Source organism: Pristiophorus japonicus, chromosome 1 (assembly GCF_044704955.1).
Source record: "Pristiophorus japonicus isolate sPriJap1 chromosome 1, sPriJap1.hap1, whole genome shotgun sequence".
NCBI classification, from domain to species: Eukaryota; Metazoa; Chordata; class Chondrichthyes; family Pristiophoridae; genus Pristiophorus; species Pristiophorus japonicus.
Window position 1 is genome coordinate 180,839,615 of NC_091977.1, and position 24,574 is coordinate 180,864,188.

Sequence of the window (24,574 nt, forward strand, 5' to 3'; positions counted from 1 at the left end):
CTTTCATCTTGTGTGAGAGCACTGTCTCAGGCCTATTCGAGCATCAACCACAAGGCCTGAGCTGGATGCTGGGGGGGCAAAGGTTATGGCCTCGCCACCTGGCTCATGACACCCCCCCCCCCCCAGAACCCTCAGACAGAAGCCATATAGCCAGCCACATGCAACATTGTCGAACAGACAATTGGAGTGCTTGAGCAGCGCTTCCAATGCCTGGACCACTCTGGACCCTGTCTGCAATACTCTCCTCAGAAGGTCTCTGAGTTCATTGTGGTGTGCTGCATGCTACACAACTTAGCCATCATGAGGGGACAGGATTTGCCACTGGGGACTGCAGGAGCACCTCAGGAGAGGGGGGGAGGAAGGCGAGCCTGGCGAGGAACCCATGCCGCCACCACCAACATGGGAGGCCTCGTGGAGTTTTCGCCGTTGCAAAAGCTTTACGTCAGCAGCTTTGGTTGAAGGGTGAATGGCACATTTCACCGTTACCTGGCCACTCTATCCCACCATGTTGACTATTCCCCCTCTTATTCTGCAAATGAAATACTACACAAGGATGGTTAAGGTGAACAAAAGAATGTAATAAATATGTAAACTCCTTAAACATAACATTTATTAAACATTGTGAACTTGAACGGAATTTGGAAACTTTGAAAACTTTCATAAAATAACAGCAGCAAAACAACACCTGCCCCAACTGTCTTTTACCACCGGTGGTGTGGGTTTGTGTGTGACTCTGGGGATTGCAGTGTCATTGGTGGAGGCCATCAGTAGCGCGTGGGTATTGACGGCCTCGCAGGTTTCGCGGCTCGCACGGACAATCTGTGACCCAGCCTCCATGATGGTCGCAGTAAGTGTCGCGATGCTTGCGGGAATCCTACCCAACAAATCGAGGAGCTGACGGGTGAGCTGGACGCTCTCCGTGGACAGTTCTACCATGTTCAGTTGTGCGTCTGCCTGTCTGTCAGCAGACTGACTTTGCCACCTCGCCCTATGGAGAGACGGCATACGGGATTCGATCCCAGAAGTGCGTTGCTGCATGCCACTTGTCACAGGAGCCTCAGAGGTCTCAAAGACCGCGAATGTTTCATCCTCGGACGAGTTGTTGATCGGTGGCAAAAGAGATGTCGAGTGCATCAGCCCCCCCACAACTCTCAGAGTAGGCTGCTCCGTCCGCTCCTCTTCCTCAAATTCCTCCTCCTCCTCCCCCACATGACTGCCTGAGGTGGAGGTTTGCAGTGACGATTTGGCACCTGTGATTCCTCATCTGGAAGTAGAAAACAACAGACGAGTGGTTAGCAGCAGGGGAGGAGGCATCACATTACCCCAACCCTAGCCCACAGACACTACATTACATTGCCCCAACCCAGCCCAGGGAGTGGCAGGACTTACCCTCAGAATCCAACGGGGTCAGCACCCCCACCGGCAGTTGCCCTCCCTGAGGCACCGATTAGACCGCCACCTGCCCGCTGCTGCTCCCTGCGGTTATGGGACTTCTTTGCCTGTGAAGATGAAAATGGGAATGGTTACCAGAGGGTCCATCTGCTCTTGTGGCACACACAGCCACAAAAGCACTTATACCATACCGTGTGAACGTAATACAGTCCTCTGTTTAATGGCCCTGGAAATTGCACGTGGTTCGTCAGGAAGTCATCGAAGTGCAGAAACATCTTTTGAGATCTCGGAAAGCAATCTTAATAATGTGTAAAGATCATTCATGGCAAATAGGGTGCCACACTAAGCCTACCTATACCAACAGCATGAGAACAAATAGTGTCAGATTTATAATTTAAATAATGAAGGAGTGCATCAATAAAAATTGTAATCACTCTTTAACGACCTTGAATGATCGTTAAACCTCTTCTTGCACTGTGTAGGAGTCCTTTGGACAGTGTCGACGGCAGATATCTCCTGCTATTTGGCTCCAAATTTTTCTACAGACCGATGGGAGGGATCTACGTCCACCCCTCTTGTTTAATTTGGGCCATCTTTGTTCAACTGCCCTAGTAGCACCTCGTTCGCCTCTGGGCTAAACCTCCGAGCTCTCTGCCTGCTCTCCTCGTCCTCCATCGTGAAAATCTAAATCTAAAATGGCTGATTCAGCCCCGGGTGTACTGCGCATGTGCGGGCACTCCCTGCCCGCATTAGTGTTTACGATCGGACAGCTGACCAAAAGTGCGGGAAGAAGAAAAAATCGTCCGATTTTTTTTTTAATGGTTACAACTTTCGGTTCCGCCGCACAACTTCTGTTGTGCAATGCCGGAGTTACCTCTAACACGAACATTCTTCACCATTTGCCAAAAGTTGCACACTCTGGCGCTAATGCTAACCCGACGGTAAAAATAAATCTCCACGATTATCGCCCGTAAACAAGTGAAATTGCTAAAACCTGAAAATCCAGCCCTTTGTGTGTAGAAATGTTTCCTAATTTCACTCCTGAAAATTCTGGCTCTAGTTTTTAGATTATGTCACCTAGTCCTAGAATCCCCAATGAGCAGAAATAGTTTCTCTCGATCTACCCTTTCTGTTCCCCTTAATATCTTGAAAACTTTGATCAGATCACCCCTTAAACCTTCTAAATTCTAGAAAATTTTTGTAATCTCTCCTCGTAATTTAACCCCCTCCCCTTACTGCACTCCCTCCAAGACCAATACATCATTCCTAAGGTGTGATGCCCAAAACTGCTCACAGTTTTGTATAACTGCCGCATAACTTCTATCCCCTTGTATTCTAGTCCTCTAGATTATAAAGGCCAGCATTCCATTAGCCTTTTTGATTATTTTCTGTATCTTTTAATGATCTGTGTACCTGGACCTCCACTGTTTTTAGCTTTTCACCATTTCGAAAGTACCCTGTTCTATCCTTTTTAGGTCCAAAGTGGATGACCTCACATTTGCTTATATTGAAATCCATTCGCCACAGTTTTGCCCATTCACTTAATCATTCACAAAGGGATATCTACAATGCCACCTATCTTTGTGTCATTGATAAATTTGAATATTTGACTTACTGTGCCATCATCCAAGTCTTACTAAATACTGTGAATAGTTGAGGCCCCAACACAGATCCTTGCAGGACACCACTAGTCACATCCTGCCAATTAGAGTACCTACCCATTATCCCTACTCTCTCCTGCCGCTCAGCCAATTTCCTAATCAGGTCAATAGTTTGCCTTCAATTCCATGGGCTTCTACCTTGGTTAACAGTCTCTTCTTTGGGACTTTTATCAAATGCCTTCTGGAAGTCCGTATAAGTAATATCCATAGACATTCCTCTGTCCACTACTTTAGTGACCATCAAAATATTCAATCACGTTTGTCGAGCATGAACTACCTTTCACAAATCTATGCTGGCTCTCTCTGATCAACTGAAAATTTTTGAGATGTTCCATTGCCCTATCCTTAATTAAATGACTCTAGTAATTTCCCAACAACAGATGTTAAGCAATTCTTTGGTTTCCTCTCTCATCATTCTTAAGTAGTGGAGTGACATGTGTAATTCTCCAATCTAAAGCAATGGTTCCTGAAACGAGAGAACTTTGGAAGATTATAGTTAAGGCATCTGCAATGTGCTTACCTACTTCCTTTAAAACCTTGCGATGGAAACTATCTGGCCCGGAGGATTTGTCCTCTTTAGTGCAGTTATTTTCTTCATTACTGTTATTTTAATGTTAATTTTGAATCCTGTCCCTGATTCAGTATTCGTTTCCTTGGGATTTCCAGCATGCTATCCTCTTCCTCTACTGTAAATATTGACGTAAAGTAATTATTCAACATGTCCACCATTTCATTATCATTGACAATATCGCTGCCTTCAGTTTTTAAGGGGCCAACATTGCTCCTGACTACCCTCTTTTTCTTAATATAATTGTAAAAATTCTTTGTGTTGATGTTGATATCCCTTACAAGTTTCTTTTCATACTCTCTTTTTGTAGCTCTTACTATCTGTTTTGTGACCCTTTGCAGTTCATTGTATCTTTCCTGCTCACCAGGATGGATTTGCATTTTCTTTGCTTTTTCTTTTAGTTTTATGCTGTCCCTTACCACTTTAGTCATCCATGATTTTCTTGCCCCTCGGGTATAAACTGGTTCTGTATCACCTGAAATTATTTTTTGAACTTCTCCCACTGATCTTCTGTCTTTCAACCCATTAACAGATTTGTCCAGTTTAGTGTGGACTGTCTCTCTCTCATCCCATTGAAGTCGCCCTTACCTAAATCTAGAATCTTGTAGCTGTTTTGTGTTTCTCTCTCTTTCAAATGCTACACTGATCATGTCATGATCACTATTGGATAAATGTTCATGCGCAGTTAGGGCTGTTAACTAAATCTGGTTCATTACTCATTACTAAATCTAATATGGCATGCCCCCTTTTTGCTTCTCGGACATTGTTGTAGAAAATTATCCCGGACACACAAAAGAAATTCTGTACCTTTCTGACAGCTGCTAGTCTGCTTATCCCAATCTATAAGAAAGTTAAAATCCCCCATTAAAACCACTCTGCCTTTGCTACACGCTTGTCTAATCTGTGCATTTATAAAATCTAGCAGTTCACAGCTGCTACCAGAGTGCCTATACACAACTCCCACTACAGTCTTAAATCTTTTCTTATTTCTTAATCTATCCATAAAGTCTCCACTGCCTGCTTACCTCTTGTTATTTCCACTCATCATTGAAGTGATTTCATCCTTAATCACTAAGACTACTCCTCCCCCTCTGCCATTTTCCCTATCTGTCCTGTAGACCTTATATTTAGTTCCCAGTCCTGACCGTCTTGCAAACATGTTTCAGTAATGGCTAACGTGTTGTACCATCCAATTTGAATTCGTGCCTGCAATTCATTGAATGTATTCCTTATATTCTGTGCATTTGTATAAAGAATGCTTATTTGGGCCACACACGGTTGTTCAGCTCTAATGTTTTACTCATCTGTTTCTTATTTGTCTCTCCTGGTTTAATTACTTTACATCTTTTAGTTTTCCCTTTAGCTATAGTGCCTAAAGCCCAATTTCTGACTGTTACTCTACTCTCTTCCCTTTTGTTTGTTTTTGAACTCTTATTTGTACCATTTCCACTTGAACCCTCTCCCATTTACTAGTTTAAAGTCCTTGTGATTGCTCTATTTATCCTTTCCGCAAGGACCCTGGTCCCATCCCGGTTCAGGTAGAGCCCGTCCCAACAGTACAGTTCCTTCCTGTCCCAATACTGGTGCTAGTGCCCTAATAAATGGAACCCTTGTCCCACACCACTCCTTTAGCCACGTGTTCACCTCACTAATCAGTTTATCCCTGCGCCATTTTGCACGTGGCCCGGGTAATAATCCTGAGATTATAACCTTTAAGGTCCTGTTCTTTAATTTAGCTCCTAGTTCCTGGTACTCCCCAAACAGGACCTCTTGCCAACTTTTCCCTTTGTTGTTGGTCCCAACATGGACCACAATGACTGGATCCTCCCCCTCCCTCTCCAATATCCTTTCAAGCCAGTTCAAGATGTCCCTGACCCTGGCACCAGATAGGCAACATACCATGTGGGACTCTCAATTTTGCTTAAAAAGGATGCCGTCTTCCCCCTAATTATAGAATCCCCTACAACCACCACATTCCGCTTCCTCTCCTCCTCCTCTCTCTCTCTCTCCCCCTCCCCTTCCCAGACAGCTACCTGCTCCAAGATGCCATGGTCCGCATTCTGGCTGTCCTTCCGACAGGCTTTATCCTTATCCTCACATGTAGCAAGTACATTCTACGTTGGATAGGATCAATTTCTGTGGATCCTCATTCTCTTTCTCACCTGGGTTCCCCTTACTCGGAACACTATCTGTCACACCAACCCCATTCTGAATCTGCACCTCTCTACGAGGTGTGACCGAGGTCTGGAGCAAACTGTCCAGATCATCATCCTCCTCCTCCTCCTCCCTTATGTGTAGGAGTGTCTCCAACTCGCACTCCTGCTCAATGACTCTGAAATGGAAAGATTCCAGATGGAGTCTCACTGTCCACAAGCTCCCACATACTGCAGTCCAGACACACAACCTGCTCTGCCAAATCTTAATCTAACCTTGTTTTAGTTATTTAATTAGTCTTTATTCAAATGGTTATTTATAGTTATATTAATTAGTTTATCTAGTTAAGTTATTAATTTAAGAGAGTGCACTATAGTTCCCAGCTTATTTTAAACCACTGTCCTAGCTTAGAAAGAAACCAACACATTAATACTCACCAACCAATCAACTACCTGCTGTTCTGTGAAGTCATTCCTTTTTCTTTTTGTTGTTTTTGAATTTGCCGGATTTGTACTGTCACTGCTTGGATCTGCACTATCCTCGGGACCTGCTCTGTTTGTATACTGCCGCTGCTGCGCTTTCCTCGGGTCCCGCTCTGTTTATATGCTGCTGCCACTGCTCAGGTCCACCAAGTTGATACGGGATGATTTACTAGAATGATACCAGGGATGAGGGACTTCAGTTATGTAGCAAGACTAGAGAAGCTGGGATTGTTGTCCTTGGGGCAGAGAAGGTTAAGACGAGATTTGATCGAGGTGTTTAAAATTATGAAGGGTTTTGATAAGAGTAGACACTGGCATTGGTAACCAGAGGACACAGATTTAAGATAATTGGCAAAAAATCTAGGGGGCATGTGAGGAGAATTTTTTCATGCAATGAGTTATGATCTGGATTGCATTGCCTGAATGGGTGGTGGAAGCAGATTCAATGTAACTTCCAAATAGAAATTGAATATTTACTTAAAAAGGAGAAATTTGCAGAGCTATGGGGAAAAAGCAGGGGAGTGGAACTAATTGGATAACTCTTTCACAGAGCCGGCACAGACATACTGACCGAATGGCCTGATTCTGTGCTCTATGATTCTATGATACCCATTTCCTGTACCTAAATTTTTTAAAAGAAGGAAGAACGTACATTTATATAGAGGTTTTTAGGTCGTTGGGATGTCCCAAGGAGCTTCACAGTCGATTAAATAATTTTGAAGTATAGTCTGTTTTGTAATGTAGGCAAATATAGCACCTAATTTGCACACGGCCAGGTCGCACAAATAACAGTGAGGTAAGTGATGAGATCATCTGGTTTAGTGATGTTGATTGAGGGATAAATGTTGGCCAGAACATTGAAAGATCTCCCCTGTTCTTCGAGTAGTGCTATGGTATTGTTTACATTCACCTGAGGGCAGATGGGGCCTCAGTTTAATGTATCATCCAAAAGTTGACACCCTTGATAGGGCAGTACTCCTTCAATGCTGCACATAAGTATCAGCTTGGATCATGTGCTCAAGTCTCTAGCGGGATTGAACCTATGATCTTCTGATTCAGAGGTGAGAGTGGTACCACTGAGATAAGGCTAAATGAAGGAGTGATACAAAATGTATTTTTAAGGGCGATCACAAAAATGCAGAATATTATCACAATTCCCACTCTTATTTGGAGGAGATCCAATCATCCATATTATAAGCTTATGGATTTGTAAGAGTTAAAAGTTCCTTAAAAAATATGTACTTTGTCAAAATCACCCAGCATCTTGGGATGCCTGATTTGATCTGAATTGCAATAAGTTCAAGGTCATTCTTTGTCAACTACAATTAAGTAACTGTATAATATCTGTCATAAATGCTATTCTGACTGATCAAAATGTTTAATAATTGTAAAATAGATGGTTAACCATGTGCTTTGTTTGGGTTTCCTGATTGTAGGACTCTGCTTCATATAAACTTCCTGTCACCACTAATTATGGTACTCCTGTGGGTGAAACCTATTACAAAGGACTATATCATGAATCCACCATTCAGTAAAGAAAGTATTCCGTTGTAAGTATATCTGTTTACTGAAGAACCTACTTGCATAACAAATTGCATTCAGTTCACTTTAAGAATGTGATGATCTGGGGTTTACCCCAGTTTGGCTCATTGGGGTGGCTGGGACAGCTTTAATTACCATTCCATATCTGTTGAGCTTTTCTACTCACAGAACATTCAGCATTCAAACCAGTATGATGCAAATCTCCTGATCTGTAGCTCTGACATTATTCAGTATTCAAATGTATGAGCTTTTATACCAAGCTAAGGTCAGGCTGGTTAACTACATGCTGATTATGCTGAGAATTTCAGTGTAAATTATTTGCATGTTGCAACCACAGTGTAAACTCAGTTTAAAATGTATTTAATTTCCTCCCACTTAAACAGAAAGGCAATGAATCCAACCTTAATGAGTTATTGCATTTTAGTGGTAACAGTAGAGGAAAAAGGGCCCCACGTTATTTTACAAACAGTTCTCATTTTAATATCATTAGATTTTAAATACAGCTATAAAGTTTTTCCATAAATAAATTTAGCTTCACATCCTTGAGACACGCAGTCCAAATTATTATTTTAACTATGCAGAACTTCAACCAAATTGCATAACAGTTTTGAATCCGTAAGGTAGAATGTTGTGGGAAGTTGAGAATTGCAGATGTGTTGAATTAATTCTTCACATCAATCTTCATGAATAGAAAATTGTAAATCTAGTAAAAATAGGCTTTATAATCTACAAGATGTAAAAGTCAGTAAGTATATATTTTACAGATCAGATACAGGGGTGTCCAAGGCATGGCTTGTGGGCCAATTGTGGCCCATTGAGGTCCTTTTGATCCAGCCATGAAGGTTTCTCAATGACACATTACTTGTTCGGAATAGGCTTCAATCAGAAGCAATTAACTCTGATCAATTGACTTTTTAAAAAGAGAAATTGGCAAATAACTGCTCAAGAATTGATAGTTATAGGAATAAGTATAGACAGATGATTCAATATTGGATGGTGTCAGCTGTGGCTCAGTGGATAGTACACTCGCCTCATGAGTCAGAAGGTTCTGGGTTCAAGTCCCACTCCAGGGACTTCAACACATAAATCTAGGTTGACACTCCAGTGCAGTGATGAGGGAGCGCTGCACTGTTGGAAGTGCCATCTTTCGGATGAGACGTTACACCGCGGTCTCATCTGCTCAGGTGGATGTAAAAGATCCCATAGCACTATTTCAAAGAAGAGCAGGGGAGTTATCCCTGGTGTCCTAGCCAATATTTACCCCTCAATCAACATAACAAAAACAGATTATCTGGTCATTATCACATTGCTGTTTGTGGGAGCTTGCTATGTGCTAATTGCCTACTGCGTTTCCCACATTACAACAGTGACTACACTCCAAAAGTACTTAATTGGCTGTAAAGCGCTTTAAGACATCCGGTAGTCATGAAAGGCGCTATTTAAATGCAAGTCTGTCTTTCTCTATATAAACTTTAGAGAACTATGTAGGCATGCCGAGTTTTAACATCAACTAAAGTAATTTGATCTGTTCTGAAAGATTCCAGTCCTAGATTTTTTTTTAGTCTTTTGTTTGACAAATAATTTCATTAAATGATTTACAGAATGTCAGAGACTACATATGACTCCTTGCGACTGTGGATTATTATCCTGCTCTGTGTTCTCCGACTGGCCTTAATTCGTCAACATCTGCAAGCATATCTAAACTTGGCACAGAAGGGTGTGGAACAGATGAAGAAGGAGGCAGGGCGCATCAGTACGAAGGATCTTCAAAAAATGGTACAAGAATGAATATATATATTGCCACACACCAAATAACATTTTAGTAAACACAAGTTCTGGCTGCTCAGTTTCACTTTAGACCATTTGCTAGGAATAGAACTTGAGAAGCTTTGTCTCGAAGACTTTTATTTTTAAAGCAAGCAGCCCATTGAGGCAGAGAAAGTAACTACTTTTTCTTTGCTTAAAGGTTGCCCGGGTTTTCTATTACCTTTGTGTGATTGCACTTCAGTATGTGGCACCTATGATTATGCTTCTTCATACAACACTGCTTTTAAAAACCCTGGGTGAGTGTGAATTGTCAATTTGTTTTCTATTCAACTTATATTTTCTTGCATTGATTTGTTTAAAATACTGTTGAGTCACAATTCTCAGAAATTCTGTTCCCTTGATGGTTTGGTGGGTAAAGACAACACCTGGTTTGGTTATGCCATAACAGACCAGAATGTCCCAGGTTTGATTGCTGACCTCAGCTCGTGCAGTGATATGTAGACTGCAACTGGCCTCTGTTTCCTCCCTAGTGGCACATTCAAAAACATTAATACTTTTGTTCTACCCAGTGATCCATATTGGAAAGAATGCACGCGTGGACATCAAATAAGAACCCTATTGAGCTTGCCCGTGGTGCCTCCACAGTGAATGGCCAGCTGGCACTCATTCTGTTGGCTCACACATTAAGAATTGCTACTTGGGCATGGAATCGGAGGGCTGCCAGCACCCTTGCAATTATACTTCATTAAACTGGCACCTTCCGAGAGGAAGAAAAAGTGGAGAGTAGGGGGAGGAGAGAGCCCCAAAACATAGAAACACAGAAAATAGGTGCAGGAGTAGGCCATTCGGCCCTTCGAGCCTGCACCACCATTCAATAAGGCTGATCGTTCACCTCAGTACCCCTTTCCTGCTTTCCCTTGATCCCTTTAGCCGTAAGGGCCATATCTAACTCCCTCTTGAATATATCCAATGAACTGGCATCAACAACTCTCTGCGGTAAGGAATTCCACAGGTTAACAACTCTTGAGTGTAGAAGTTTCTCCTCACCTCGGTCCGAAATGGCTTACCCCTTATCCTTAGACTGTGTCCCCTGGTTCTGGACTTCCCCAACATCGGGAACATTCTTCCTGCATCTAACCTGTCCAGTCCCGTCAGAATGTTATATGTTTCTATGAGATCCCCTCTCGATCCAGTCTCTGCTCATATGTCAGTCCAGCCATCCCGGGAATCAGTCTGGTGAACCTTCGCTGCACCCCCTGCAAGAACGTCCTTCCTCAGATTAGGAGACCAAAACTGAACATAATATTCCAGTTGAGGCCTCACCAAGGACCAGTACAACTGCAGTAAGACCCCCCCTGCTCCTATACTCAAAACCCCTAGCTATGAAAGCCAACATACCATTTGCCGCCTTCACCGCCTGCTGTACCTGCTTGCCAACTATCAATGACTGATGTACCATGACATCCAGGTCTCGTTGCACCTCTCCTTTTATTAATCTGCCGCCATTCAGATAATATTCTGCCTTCGTGTTTTTGCCCCCAAAGTGGATAACCTCACATTTATCCACATTTTACTGCATCTGCCATGCAATTGCCCACTCACCTAACTTGTCCAAGTCACCCTGCAGCCTCTTAACGTCCTCCTCACAGCTCACACCACCACCCAGTTTAGTGTCATCTGCAAACTTGGAGCTATTACACTCAATTCCTTCATCCAAATCATTAATGTATATTGTAAATAGCTGAGGTCCCAGCACTGAGCCCTGTGGCACCCCACGAGTCACTGCCTGTCATTCTGAAAAGGACCTGTTTATCCCGACTCTCTCCTTCCTGTCTGCCAATCAGTTCTCTATCCACGTCAGTACATTATCCCCAATACCATGTGCTTTAATTTTACACACCAATCTCTTGTGCAGGACCTTGTCAAAAGCCTTTTGAAAGTCCAAATACACCACATCCACTGGTTCTCCCTTGTCCACTCTACTAGTTACATCCTCAAAAAATTCCATAAGATTTGTCAAGCATGATTTCCCTTTCATAAATCCAGTCTATAATTACCAGTTTTTTCTCTCCCTTCGTTTTTTTAAAAAGTGGCGTTACATTAGCTACCCTCCAGTCCATAGGAACTGATCCAGAGTCGATAGACTGTTGGAAAATGATCACCAATGCATCCACTATTTCTAGGGCCACTTCCTTAAGTACTCTGGGATGCAGACTATATCAGGCCCTGGGGATTTATCGGCCTTCTATCCCATCAATTTCGCTAACACAATTTCCTGTCTAATAAGGATTTCCTTCAGTTTCTCCTTCTCTCTAGACCCTTGGTCCCCCTAGTATTTCCGGAAGGTTATTTGTGTCTTCCTTCATGAAAACAGAACCAAAGTATTTGTTCAACTGGTCTGCCATTTCTTTGTTCCCCATTATAAATTCACCTGAATCTGACTGCAAGGGACCTACGTTTGTCTTCACTAATCTTTTTCTCTTCACATATCCATAGAAGCTTTTGCAGTCAGTTTTTATGTTCCCAGCAAGCTTCCTCTCATACTCTATTTTCCCCCTCCTAATTAAACCCTTTGTCCTCCTCTGCTGAATTCTAAATTTCTCCCAGTCCTCAGGTGTGCTGCTTTTTCTGGCCAATTTATATGCCTCTTCCTTGGATTTAACACTATCCTTAATTTCTCTTGTTAGCCACGATTGAGCCATCTTCCCCATTTTATTTTTACTCCAGACAGGGATGTACAAATTGTAACGTTCTATATCTTTCTGATAATTTCTGCCGTAAGCTATTCAGTTTAGTTAAAACCTGCAAAGTGTTTTGTTCGTGACAAACTGCACACATCTTTAAAAGTTACATGCAAAAAGGTTGCTACCATTTCATTTTTTCTTAGTGAATGTTAATGTGTTTAAACAGTTAATAAGGGTAGTTCTATCTTTGCAGGAAAACTAAAAATGATTGGGCAAGACTTTTTAAGGGTGTTTGTACCATTGCTACTGAGGATATGAGAGTGCCCTCTGTTGGCTGGTTGCATGTCCAATTTCTTGCAACTGCAGTAATGCTTGTTCTTCCCTAGATTTGACTTCCATTTCATAATCTTATTCCCTTTCTGAGTAAAGTGTGATTCGGTGAAATGCAAGAAAACTGCTAGTAACACAATTGAACTCTTGAGACTGATCTTAAATTGGACTTCTAGTACAATATTATTACATTTCTAAATTGTGCATCTCAATAAATCCAGCTGCCAGTGGGATTTTATTTGTGATTTTGAATAGTTCTATTCTCACTATTATACAATGTTGTCCGAGAGAGAGAGCAGCACACCACGTGAGGGGGCAGGGGCAACAGCACACCACGAGAGGGCGGGACTGCTCACTGGGAGGGGGCGACAGGCCACAGCGGGATGGGGCGACTGCCTATGGGGGGGGGGGGGGTGGCGGCAGGGTGGGGGGGCGGCAGCAGCGAGGGGCGGTTGCAACAATGTTTCACGTCGATGACTTTCAGAACTGGAAAAGTTTAGAGATGTAACAGATTGTAAGCAAGTACAGAAGCAGAGAAATAGGGTGGGGAGGGAAGTACAAAAGGCAAGGTGTGTGATAGGATGGAAGGCAGAAGAGACTAAATGACAAAGGATGATGGTACAAGGAGATGATAATGGGACAAGTGAAGAAACAAAAGATGGGTCCAGAGGAGGTATAAATCAGAATCAACAGCATCAACCGCCGTTTGAAAAAATGGGGGCAGAGATTATGATCTGAAATTGTTGAACTCCGTGTTGAATCTGGAAGGCTGTAAAGTGTCTAATAGAAATAGGAGGTGCTTTACTGGAACAATGCAGGAGGCAGAGGATAGAGAGGTAAGAATGGGAGTGGAGCAGAGAATTAAAATGACAGGTGACCGGAAGCTCGGGTTCACTCTTACGAACTGAAAGGAGGTGTTCCACAAAGCAGTCACCCAATCTGCATTTGGTGCCCCCAATGCAGAGGAGACCAGATCATGAACAGCAAATACAGTATACTAAATGAAAGATGTCAATTTAGAGAAAAGAAAAACTTGTACTCCAGCTGTGCCTGCGCCATGTGTTTTAGGAAAAGGTGAAATAACCCTTTTCCTTCCCTTTTATTGTTTAGAAGATCTATATATGTTTTTAATAGAAACTATGCGGATTTGAAAATCAAGCTTATTGACAAACTGGTGTTTAATTTATCTTTCCTGAAACAGGTGACCAATCCTGGGGTGTCCTCTCAGAATCGTCCTATGTGTCTCCTACGGAGATCATTCAAGCCTCCAATTCTGTCAACTCAGCTACTCTTGAAGCTAATGAAAACAAGAAGCTAACAGTTGCACAAATAACAATGACGCTGGGTGGTCTACAGAATGTTTTCACTCCATTACTCTTCCGAGGTCTGCTCTCCTTTCTAACCTGGTGGATTGCAGCTTGCCTGTTCTCCACAAGTCTTTTTGGTCTTTTCTATCATCAATACTTGACAGTTGCGTAAGTGACTAGCATAATAAAGCTGGACTTCAAACTACTCTTCTAGATCCGAACTTAAAATCAAAGCCACTTTTTTGGGGGCTAGAACAAAAGGAAAACTTTAAACCATTGTGGAAACAGCATATCGCTAAAATATAGAGCACAGATCAACCTGCTCATTTCAAATGCTTCCTCTGGTTCTCAGGGTGAATAAATGTCTTAACAATTTGAAAACTAAAAGCAGGGATGATGTCATGATTCTAATACCATGGCTAGGTCATTTATCACTGGTCTTTGATGGAACTTTGGGATTACTGGAGGTTATCAACAAAAGATAATTTGCTCTAATTGGTTGGTGAACCAGCAGGCCAGAGGTAATGGTATAACCATGAAAAGGATTAAACTTTGATAGTCTTAAATCCCCATCTCCACTTATAAATTTGCATTTGCTGTGAAATTACAGCTCATCTGAATTTTAAGTCAAAATTGAGCAAAGGAGTAGAAATGCAACAAAATAAATCTTTTTAGAAGTGGCTTTCCAAAGTGCCAGTCTGCCTAATGTAGTTTGATTTGAATCTCAACATTTTTGTTGTCCCTCAGTTTTTCCCAGCATACAGTAATTTGATCCTGTTTCGTCATTGCAGAAGTATAGTTATGTAAACATTGAGAAAATGAGGGAGTCCTTTCCCCTCCTTTTCTTCTCCCCTCACGTGCATATGGGGCCTTATTTTATCAGTTCTAACCCTACGGGGCTTTTGAATATAACATTAAGGATTGACTTTTAAACGGTTGTAAATTTTGAGCTAGAAATGTTAAGCAAATCCAGTTTGAACAACAAAACATGGTATTGACTGATTTCTTAGCAGTATGTTAAAATGAGTTGTGTTTATCTTTCTGTCGGGCAATCCAGCATTTTTCACTGTGAAGAAGTCTTTGCAGCTGGAATATGAATATAACTACTGTATATTACAGTAAAGGTTAAATATTTCAGATTTTTAAGGGAACACACTTCTTTGACTGTTGTGACTGTTGCTAAAGAGAGTTTGATTTGTTGCTTGAGGTGAGGCATTTAGGTTGGTGATTTAAAAAAATGTTTTATTTTTACATTGTCCAAAAAGCCTGCAGTACTATGGAACTCTGATACCCTGGCTGTCTCAGTGGAGGAAGCATGTTTTTTCAGTACATCAGCTGCATTAAGTGGAAAAATTATGGTCCCCAATTCTTGCATAACATTCAAATCCAGTGAGTGAAATATCATTTACTTGTTGGATTTATTTTTCTTTGTTTGATGTTGCGGCAGCTTAACTTTTCCACAATAAAATCTGCTGCTGAATTCTGATTTTCATTATAGACAGAAAGTGTCAACATTACAAATTAAATGTTTATAATCTCTGTTTAATGCACTTCAACACCAATAGCAACGCCTTGCAATTATATAACACTTTTCACATACCAAAACACCACAAAGACTTTACCAGGGGATCGGATGATACTAAGCGGGAAATGGGAGAAAAGTCTATTGAGCAATTCCATAAGAAAAAAGGCTAGTGTGATTAAAACAGTCTCCACTAGCTATTTTAATGGAGAACCTCTGACATATCCATCGTGATTTTAACATTTTAGAAATGTTAAAGATAAGACAACAGATTCTTTTGATTTTTTTTTTAAACTACATTTACAGATGTTGTAATAATCAATAGTCTATAAAAGCTGATGATTGCACTACCCCAGTTTATGTTGAATTTCATTAGATGATATAGGAAAAATGTTAACATGTTAGTGTATCCTCAGGAATGTGCCAGTTTTTCCTCTTTTTGTTTTTGTTCTTTATCGTGTTTCATTTGCCTTGTATATTTGTTGCAGAATGATATCTGTTCTTGTGGACCAATTAAATGCTATCAGTTCAGGAAAAATTAGTAACTTCACATTTCATTTGTAAGCAATTGATAGAAATGCTGCACACGATTAAATAGTCCTGGAGCTATAGATTTTAATCCAGTTTGCTAAGGACATGCAAATAACATTCATTTCAAGCTTCCAATAATCCCAGAGGATTTTGTCATTTAAAGTACAAATTGTGTATAGCATCTTTGAACAATTGCATTCAAGACACATCATAATCTGGTCAAAGTACAAAATGGAGTTCCATGCATATTTTTCTAATGCAAGTTCTTTTGTTACATCATCGGCCACCATCTCTATCCATTTTAAACAATGCTTCCCTTGAACGGCAAGTTCAATTTCTCATCTATTTTTGTATGTGAAGTGCATTTACAGTAGATGCAAATGAAATAACAAACTTATCAGACAAGTAATATTGAAATTCAATTTATAGAATGAAGTGCCAGAAAGAGTAAGTAAGCTTATCTGGCCATTTATAGTGAGTCCTGTCTGATAAACTATTAATACCCAATTGTAATAGCTGTCGAGTTGTATACAGTTGTGTGTTCCGCTTATCATGTTCCTTGTTTATGTAATAACATCTTTCTCTATGAATGTGACTGTTTTACTGACATAAGTTTGAAGAACGTATGATCATGTTAATGGAATTGTGGCCATACTTGAAATCAGAATTCAGATATTTGAATTTGCCTGTACTTGAATTGATTTAATTGTTTGTCATAACTAACTATATCATTTTATCTAGGGATCAATTTGTTATCAGTCTCTGTTCCAAACTATAATACAGAAAGATAGAAGTAATATAAATTTTTGTAGGCATTACTGGCAAGTTAGTGAAAAATGGTTAACTCATTGATCCCCGTTTCAAAAGCTATGGACAGATGTAGTTTGCTCTGGTTATTTGGTCAGATTATGAATTGTTCAATGCTAGCTGAAGTCAGGATTGACCATTGTCACAGTACTGTAGGAGAGCTACGTGTGTGTGTGTGTGTGTGTGTGTGTGTGTGACGGGGGAGGGCTAAAAGTGAAACAAGGCAATTGTTTTCCAAACTTTATCTAAGACACTCCTACCCCAAATTAAGATGGCTATTTTAGTCATTATTAGTAAAGTACCTTGTATAGTGTGACCATGCAAAGGTGAAATGCCATCTGCATAATTGTAGATCTGAGATGTAATTAGAAAGTTGAGGTGATTTGTATTTAAACGAGGACTATAAAGTCCATGAAGTGTGTACACACTTACATGTACATTGAGATTCATTATCAAAATTTGACTTAGCTAGTATCATGGGATGATTTTAATGTCAGTGAAGTCAAAATCCTGGGAGAGCATTTGAACATTTGTAATTCTGATTCCTAGTCCTAAAGTTGGTACTTCAAACATAAATATGTAATCAGGTAATCTGTGGCACATGGTTAACTATCCATAACCAACAGTAAATGTCTGAGCCTTTCTAAAGAATTGTACAGTCACACTTGATGTTTAGTTAGTGCAGTATTTCACTCCAAGAGCTTGCAGCCTTTCTTTTAATAAATCACTGTTATTGATTTGAATACAGCAGGATATTTTCTTTCTGTGCTTATGTGGGTGGCTGTTGCTTGGTAAGATGAGATATATGTTACAGTAAAACTAGTGTAAATTGGTCACCTTGGGGACTATACTAAACTTGTTGCTTAAGACAGATGTTCTTTGAATCTCGGTAATATATTTTATATTTATGCTCTAAATCCAACCAAAATGATGCGTGTAAATAATCATTTTATTTAATGCAGGTTCGTAATTCAACTTACTTTTATTATATTGGGAGCATGGAATGGTAGAGGTTATTTTTTACTGGATTAGTAATCCAGTGACTTGGACTAATAATCCAGAGAATATAAATTCAATTTCTAGCATTGCAATTTGAGAATTTGAATTTAATTTTATTTAAAAAAAAATCAAATCTGTAGAGGGAAAAAAAGTTCAAGTGATCATGCAGTTGTAGGATTTTTGTAAAAAACCAACTGGTTCACTAATGTCCATTTGGGGAAGGAAACCTGGCATCTTTACCTGGTCTGGCCTATGTGTGACTCCAGTCCCACACCAACCTGGTTCACTCTTAACTAGCAAGCCACTCAGTTATATCAAACTGCTACAAAGAAAATCGCAACGGTTCAAGAAGTTCTACCACCATCTTCTTGGGGCAATAAGGGTTAGACAATAAATGCCGGCTTTGCCAGTGATGCCCATATCCCAAATAAGAATTTAAAAATTAAATATCTGATTGAAATAAACTAGTATAGCAACACTGAGTTCTGACACATTTTTGATATAAACAAGGTGACTAGACCATAGCACCAATACTAACATGGGCTAAGATGTATAGCTCTATTTTTGGTTGCATGGCCTTGCTCAGCTACCTATCCCATCCTCCAATCCAATTTGGGATACTCTTCACAAACAATTTTAAGCATGCCGAATTTCTTGATCTGCAGTTTACATCACATCGTATTTTATAAATGTGTATATATATATATTCTTTCCTTCTAGTGGTTGTTTAAGGAGTGTCCCATGTGAACAGCATCACTAATTATAATGCGGCTCTCCTATTGCAAAATTTAGCCAAAATAATGACCCACTCGTTCCCAGTTGCCAATAAAGGGGCCCTTAGTAGAAAAGATGCTCAAACCTCAATACAGCCTGATAACCACACACTGTCCTCACAGGGTTGGCTGTATCGTTAATAACCAATCTTATTATCCAGTAATTATCAGATGGTGACTGCTTAATCCAGGTCCAGATTCTGTTTCATTTAAGTTAATAAATAGTGGGTTTGGAGAAAAATCTAGGTAACCAGAAGAACTGGTTTCATGAACACGTAATTGAGCTAGGTTTCAGTATGAGGTAGAGTTATTTCGATTTATAAATGCCAAATATTATCTTAGTCGTTTTCTGTTTTATATTTAAAGTATTCTTGGATGTGCATGTTTTCCAATTTAAGATTGTGAAGTGGTTACACAAGCAACTTGATGTTTTCTCTAAGTTGTATTGGAAGAATGTCAATAAAGGAGCAGTGGCAATGTATATCAACAATATTTTATAGAATTTAGGATTGGATTATGTACTTAAAACATTAATTAAAATACAATGCAACAAGACTGGCTACTTTTGCATCAAGACTGTGTCTAGTTTAAAGGACCACAAACAGCAGCTGTTGTATGATTGAAAAATGTGCTGTGTTTTATGCACAATATAAAACCTTAGAATATTGTATTTTAACTATATTCTCTTCTACAGCATTTGTAACTAAGCTGAGGTAAAGGTACAGTTACGGCTATTATTCTAAAGTGCAGCATGATAGCTATAACTACATAATGGCTTAAATGCTACTGAAGTTGAAGGAATTGAGGGCAGAGTTGGCGAAAGTGGACTGGGGAAATAGATTAAAGTATGGGACGGTTGATGAGCACTGGCAGACATTTAAGGAGATATTTCATAACTTACAACAAAAATATATCCCAATGAGAAGGAAAAACTGTAAGAGAAGGGATAACCATCTGTGGCTAACTAAGAAAATAAGGGATGGTATCAAATTGAAAACAAGGGCATACAATGTGGCCAAGACTAGTGGGAGGCCAGAGGATTGGGAAACTTTTAAAAGCCACCAAAGAACAACTCAAAAAATGATTGGGAAGATAGATTATGAATGTAAACTGGCACAAATTATCGTAAGAATTTCTATAGGTACATTAAAAAGGAAAAGAGTGGCTAAAGTAAATGTTGGTCCCCTCGAGAATGAGACTGGGGAATTAATAATGGAGAACAGAGAAATGGCAGAGACATTGAACAAATATTTTATATCGGTCTTCACGGTAGAAGACACTAAAAACATCCCAATAGTGGATAATCAAGGGGCTATAGAGAGAGGGGAACTTAATACAAAAACTACCACTAATGAAGTAGTACTCAGTAAAATAATGGGACTAAAGGCAGACAAGTCCCTGGACCTGTTGGATTACATCCTAGAATCTTAAAAGAAGTGGCTGCAGAGATAGTGGATGCATTGGTTGTAACCTACCAAAATTCCCTAGATTCTGCGGCGGTCCCAGCGGATTGGAAAACCGCAAATGTATTTTTAGAAAAAAGGAGGCAGACAAAAAGCAGGAAACTATAGACCAGTTAGCCTTAACGTATCGTTGGGAAAATGCAGGAGTCCATTATTAAGGAAGCAGTAACAGGACATTTGGAAAAGCATAATTCAATCAAGTTAAGTCAGCATGTTTTTATGAAAGGGAAATCATGTTTGACAAATTTGCTGGAGTTCTTTGAGGATGGAACGAGCAAGGTGGATATGGGGGAACCAGTGGATGTGGTGTATTTGGATTTCCAGAAGGCATTCGATAAGGTGCTACATAAAAGGTTACTGCATAAGACAAAAGTTCACAGGGTTTGGGATAATATATTAGACTGGATAGAGGATTAGCTAACTAACAGAAAACAGAGAGTCGGGATAAATAGGTAATTTTCCGATTGGCAAACAGTAACTAGTGGGGTGCCGTAGGGGTCGGTGCTGGGGCCTCAACTATTTACAATCTATATTAATGACTAGTCAAATAATATCTTGTGGCATACATATCAGAGTGAAATGCACAAATGTTTTTTAAATAGTAAATTTACTCAAAACATATTCACCTATCAGTGCTATTTTCCCAAATAATTTTCTTATTTTCCCCACAGCTTTTGCTACCCATGCTAATTTAAATTAGCAATTTTCAACATCTAACTGAGCAGCTGACCAATGTTCTACCAATACACATTGGTATGAATGCAGGCTAGGTGAACTTCAAAAGCATAGGATTGATTTCAAGAAAAGGTTGGGAAAGAGACAGTGGAGCAGAATGAAAGTGCTGTCCTTGGGCAGGTGAAGAGTGTGATGATTCCCTGTACCTTGAAAAAGAGAGCAAGTGGGGAGGTGAATATTTGGCTCTAGAATATATCTGTCTTCAGGTACATTATTACATGTATCCTTTGGATGAGATGTTAAACCAAGGCCACGTCTGCCATTTCAGGTGGATGTAAAAGATCCTATGGCACTATTCAAAGAAGAGCAGATGAGTTCTCCCTGGTGTCCTGGATGATATTTATCCTTCAACCAATATCAGTACAAACAGATTATTTAACCATTATCTCATTCCTGTTTATGGAAGCTTACTGTATGCAAATTAACTGCGGCAATTCCTATATTACAACAGTGACTACACTTCAAATGTGAAGCGCATTGGGATGTCTTGTGGTCATGTAAGGTGCTATATAAATGCAAGTTCTTTCTTGGAGATTGTAGCTTCCAAGAAGAGTTTGGCTCAGCACTGACATTTTAATTCACTTCAATGGATATTTATAGTCATAAAAGCATTGTGCACTGAGATTTAATTTATTTGAGGTAGTCACTTAGCGTGTATTAACATAAGTGGGTATCACGATGAGCAAAACACACGGCAATAGTATATAGAAATAATCCCAAGATTTTATGAATGCTATTCCATGAATATGGTCTACCAGTTTTTAGTCTAAAGTCTGGAAGATCCTCTTGACATTTGGTTAATGAATACACAAGTGGGTTATAAAAGATCTTCATGAATTAGATAAAGTATATTTTGTAGTTACCATTAAGAATAGGATGAAATATTTTATATGTTTTCAAAATATGCATTAGCTCAAAATACTTTTAAACCAAATGGTGTGCCATAGAAGTAACTCTCTCATTTGCTCCTAAATTATCCGATCTGGTTGGTGTTCTACCAAATGGATGTGAGGTATACCCAGCAGAATTTTTCTGCCGCCTGTTAGATTGATACTGCAACAATTTGCTTCTTGTTTTTTTTTCCCCCAGTATCAGACTGAAAATGGTGCTTTGTGCTGGGAAACCCAGAGGGAAAATTAACTTTTAAAGAGAGTGTGTTCATCTTTCAATTATTTTTTGATGGACTGTTCTAGATTGGATTTTTTAATACCCCCACAATTCTGAACTGGCATTCATTTCTCTTTAAGAGGGTTTGACAACCATCCTTAATTTAGGTGATACAATTTGCCCTTTAACAACTCCAAGTATTACATTGGGCTCGATTTTAAGGTTGGGAGGGGCGGGGCGACTCCGAGGAGGTTGGGAAACACTGGAGGTCAGGTTTCCCCACAGGTGCTGCTGACTTTAACGGCAGGGTCTGATTTGGATTCGAGGCCTCAGTTTCCCACCTGGAGGCAGCCAGATTGTGGGAAGGCATGCGGCATAAGACCGCACAGAGGAGGCGGGGAGGGAGAGGGGCCATTAAAAGGCGTTGGGGTGCGGAGAGAGAGAGAATATCATGGCTGGACTCCGCATCATCAGTTAGCCGGGGGAGAGGGTTCTCCAAGTGGGGCTGGGTTAAGTAGGGACCCTAAATAGAGGAGGGAAGTGTAAAGGCACTTACCTCCTGGATGCAGCAGTCCTTGCCTTGCTATAACTTCCAGGTTTTACGATTGTGCAAGAACTCATCCACATGCAGTTTAAAAACAGACTGGAGGCTTAAAAAAAAGAAGCTTCCAGCCTCATAATATTTAAATTGGTGTACCTCCCAGGAGCGGTTTTGGCTGCCCATCACCCATCCTGCTTCCTGCCCCGCGGCCGTTAAAATCGGAAGTGGACGGGTTGAGGACGGGAATTCGATTTTTAACAATTTAACTACCCCCGCGCTCCAAACCTACCAGGGTTTTTTTTAGGTTAAAATTCCCTCCATAGTATTTAGTTGGTTTAAGTTATTGAACACTTTTCATAAAAAGGTTTACTGGTGGGTATTGCAAATCAGGTGTGCATTTTGACTTAAAATGTGCATCCACCAGCTTTAGTTGTAAATGTTTCTGACCGCTTCAGTGACGGAGCTAAAACATTTAATGACTAAACACAATATAATATTTGAGTTGCAGCAGCCCAAATAGTTTAACGCAAATCGCTGCTTAGCATAGAGTTACGCCTTTCATGCAAGCACAAAATGATAGCACTTTAATTATATAATTATTAATGCCAATGTACTTGCAAGCCAATCACAACACCGGTTTGCTTCTCATGACCTACATTATCAAAGTGATTTCATGTTGATTTTGCCATTAAAACAAAAGCACATTATAGCATTGTATACCAATCATTGCCTAAGTTCATAATGACATATTGCAGCAAAAAATGTTTTGTTAGATTGTTACAGATGAACCAGTAACATCTATAACATTTCCACAGATGCTGTCTGACTTCAGTGTTTGCAGTATTTTCTGTTTTTATTTGATTTCTAGTGTCTGCAGTATTTTGCTTTTCATAGCAGTGAGAAACCTGCATGAGTACTAGCTTTCTAATGATGTTGCCTCAAAATTTAGCTAAAGCTACTTCCATGTCCAAATATTTCCAAAGAATATAGCCATTTTGTTAATGTAATTACTAAATATGTTACCAATGTAGATTTATCCTTCAGTAAACAGAACAACTGCCTACTGCTTTTCAAATAATTGTAGCTACTGTAGTGCCTGTCTTGGCTCAGTGGTAGCACTCGTGGCTCTGAGTTAGAAGGTTCAAGCCCCACTCTGTAGGACTAGAGCACATAATCTAGGCTGATGCCTCAATATAATACTGGATTATCAGAGGTACTGCTTTTCAGATGAGGTCCCATCTGCCTGTTCAGATGGACATAAAAGATTCTTGGCACTCGTCAAAGAAGAGTTAGAGAGCTCTCTGGTATCCTGACCAATATTTATCCCTTAACCAGCACAAGCAAAGGAGATTAACTGGTCATTTATGTCATTGTTTACGCTGCATGCACATTGATTGCTGTGTTTGCTGACATAACAGTGACCCCACTTCAATAGTACTCCATTGGCTGTGAAGTGTTTTGGGAAGATCTCAGGATGTGAAAGGTGCTTTATAAATTATAGTTCATTCATTATTTTTATATCACAATGGAATTATAAGCCTTTCATGGTTGATAGACCACATAAAGGTTTCCTATGTCATGCCTCGATATCTTCAAATATCACTTATGCTGTTATGTGTGCCTTGAAGTAAACTGATGTGGTATTTTCACACACTCATTTTTTTTCAATCCAACATTTGAAAAAATGAAAATGTTAATTGGTCTATGTCTGGGCAGACAGCCAGTGGATTGTACCTGCTATTATAGAAGCTCCTTTGAATACAGCAAGCATGCATTTAAGATCAATGTTGTGTATGTATGAAATTTGTACATTAAATTGCTTTTCTGTTTGTCACTAATGCAAAGACCAAATATGTGACTTGAGAAGATATCTATAAATAATGTCACAAGAAATTTGTTGGTGAAACTGCTATGGTTTGAATTTTTTGTACAAACTAAATAAAGTTCTCGTCTGATTGCAGCTTCTAATGAATTCCTTTTTTTATTGAGCCGTAATCTGACAAAATGCCTATAGCAACTTGATATAGTGTAATGGTTTATCTTTTTGCCATTGGTAATTTCTGGCTTGCATGCCAGGCAACAATATACATAAAGAATGATCTATTTCACAAGATAAATATGAATAGGAATCATTGCTCTTGTATACAGGAAGACCCTACAGTGTTGTGGCACTTTTTTGTCTTATTTTCTTGTGAAGCACCTTGGGACC

The 24,574-nt window shown here is 40.0% G+C and overlaps 1 protein-coding gene and 1 long non-coding RNA gene across 7 annotated transcripts in view; one reads left to right on the forward strand and one right to left on the reverse strand.

The window, feature by feature from the left end:
* tmem161b (transmembrane protein 161B) overlaps nt 1-18,992 on the forward strand; it is a 144,316-nt gene extending 125,324 nt beyond the window's left edge. For all 5 annotated transcript variants that reach the window (XM_070885251.1, XM_070885260.1, XM_070885270.1 and 2 more), the window contains 4 exons: nt 7,694-7,807; nt 9,401-9,575; nt 9,766-9,862; nt 13,782-18,992. In XM_070885251.1, coding sequence (XP_070741352.1) covers nt 7,694-7,807; nt 9,401-9,575; nt 9,766-9,862; nt 13,782-14,059 — 664 coding nt within the window. In that variant the 3' untranslated portion in view covers nt 14,060-18,992. The remainder of the gene's footprint in view (nt 1-7,693; nt 7,808-9,400; nt 9,576-9,765; nt 9,863-13,781) is intronic.
* Nucleotides 593-22,589, reverse strand: LOC139267258 (uncharacterized). Of its 2 annotated transcripts, none has more exons than XR_011593872.1 (5): nt 22,381-22,589; nt 6,213-6,426; nt 3,574-3,739; nt 1,390-1,499; nt 593-1,264 (listed from the first exon to the last, which is right to left on the reverse strand). It is a non-coding gene; the product is annotated as an uncharacterized lncRNA (long non-coding RNA). The 2 variants fall into 2 exon arrangements; XR_011593873.1 differs by having other exon boundaries at nt 22,522-22,570.
* Nucleotides 22,590-24,574: the final 1,985 nt, after the last annotated feature.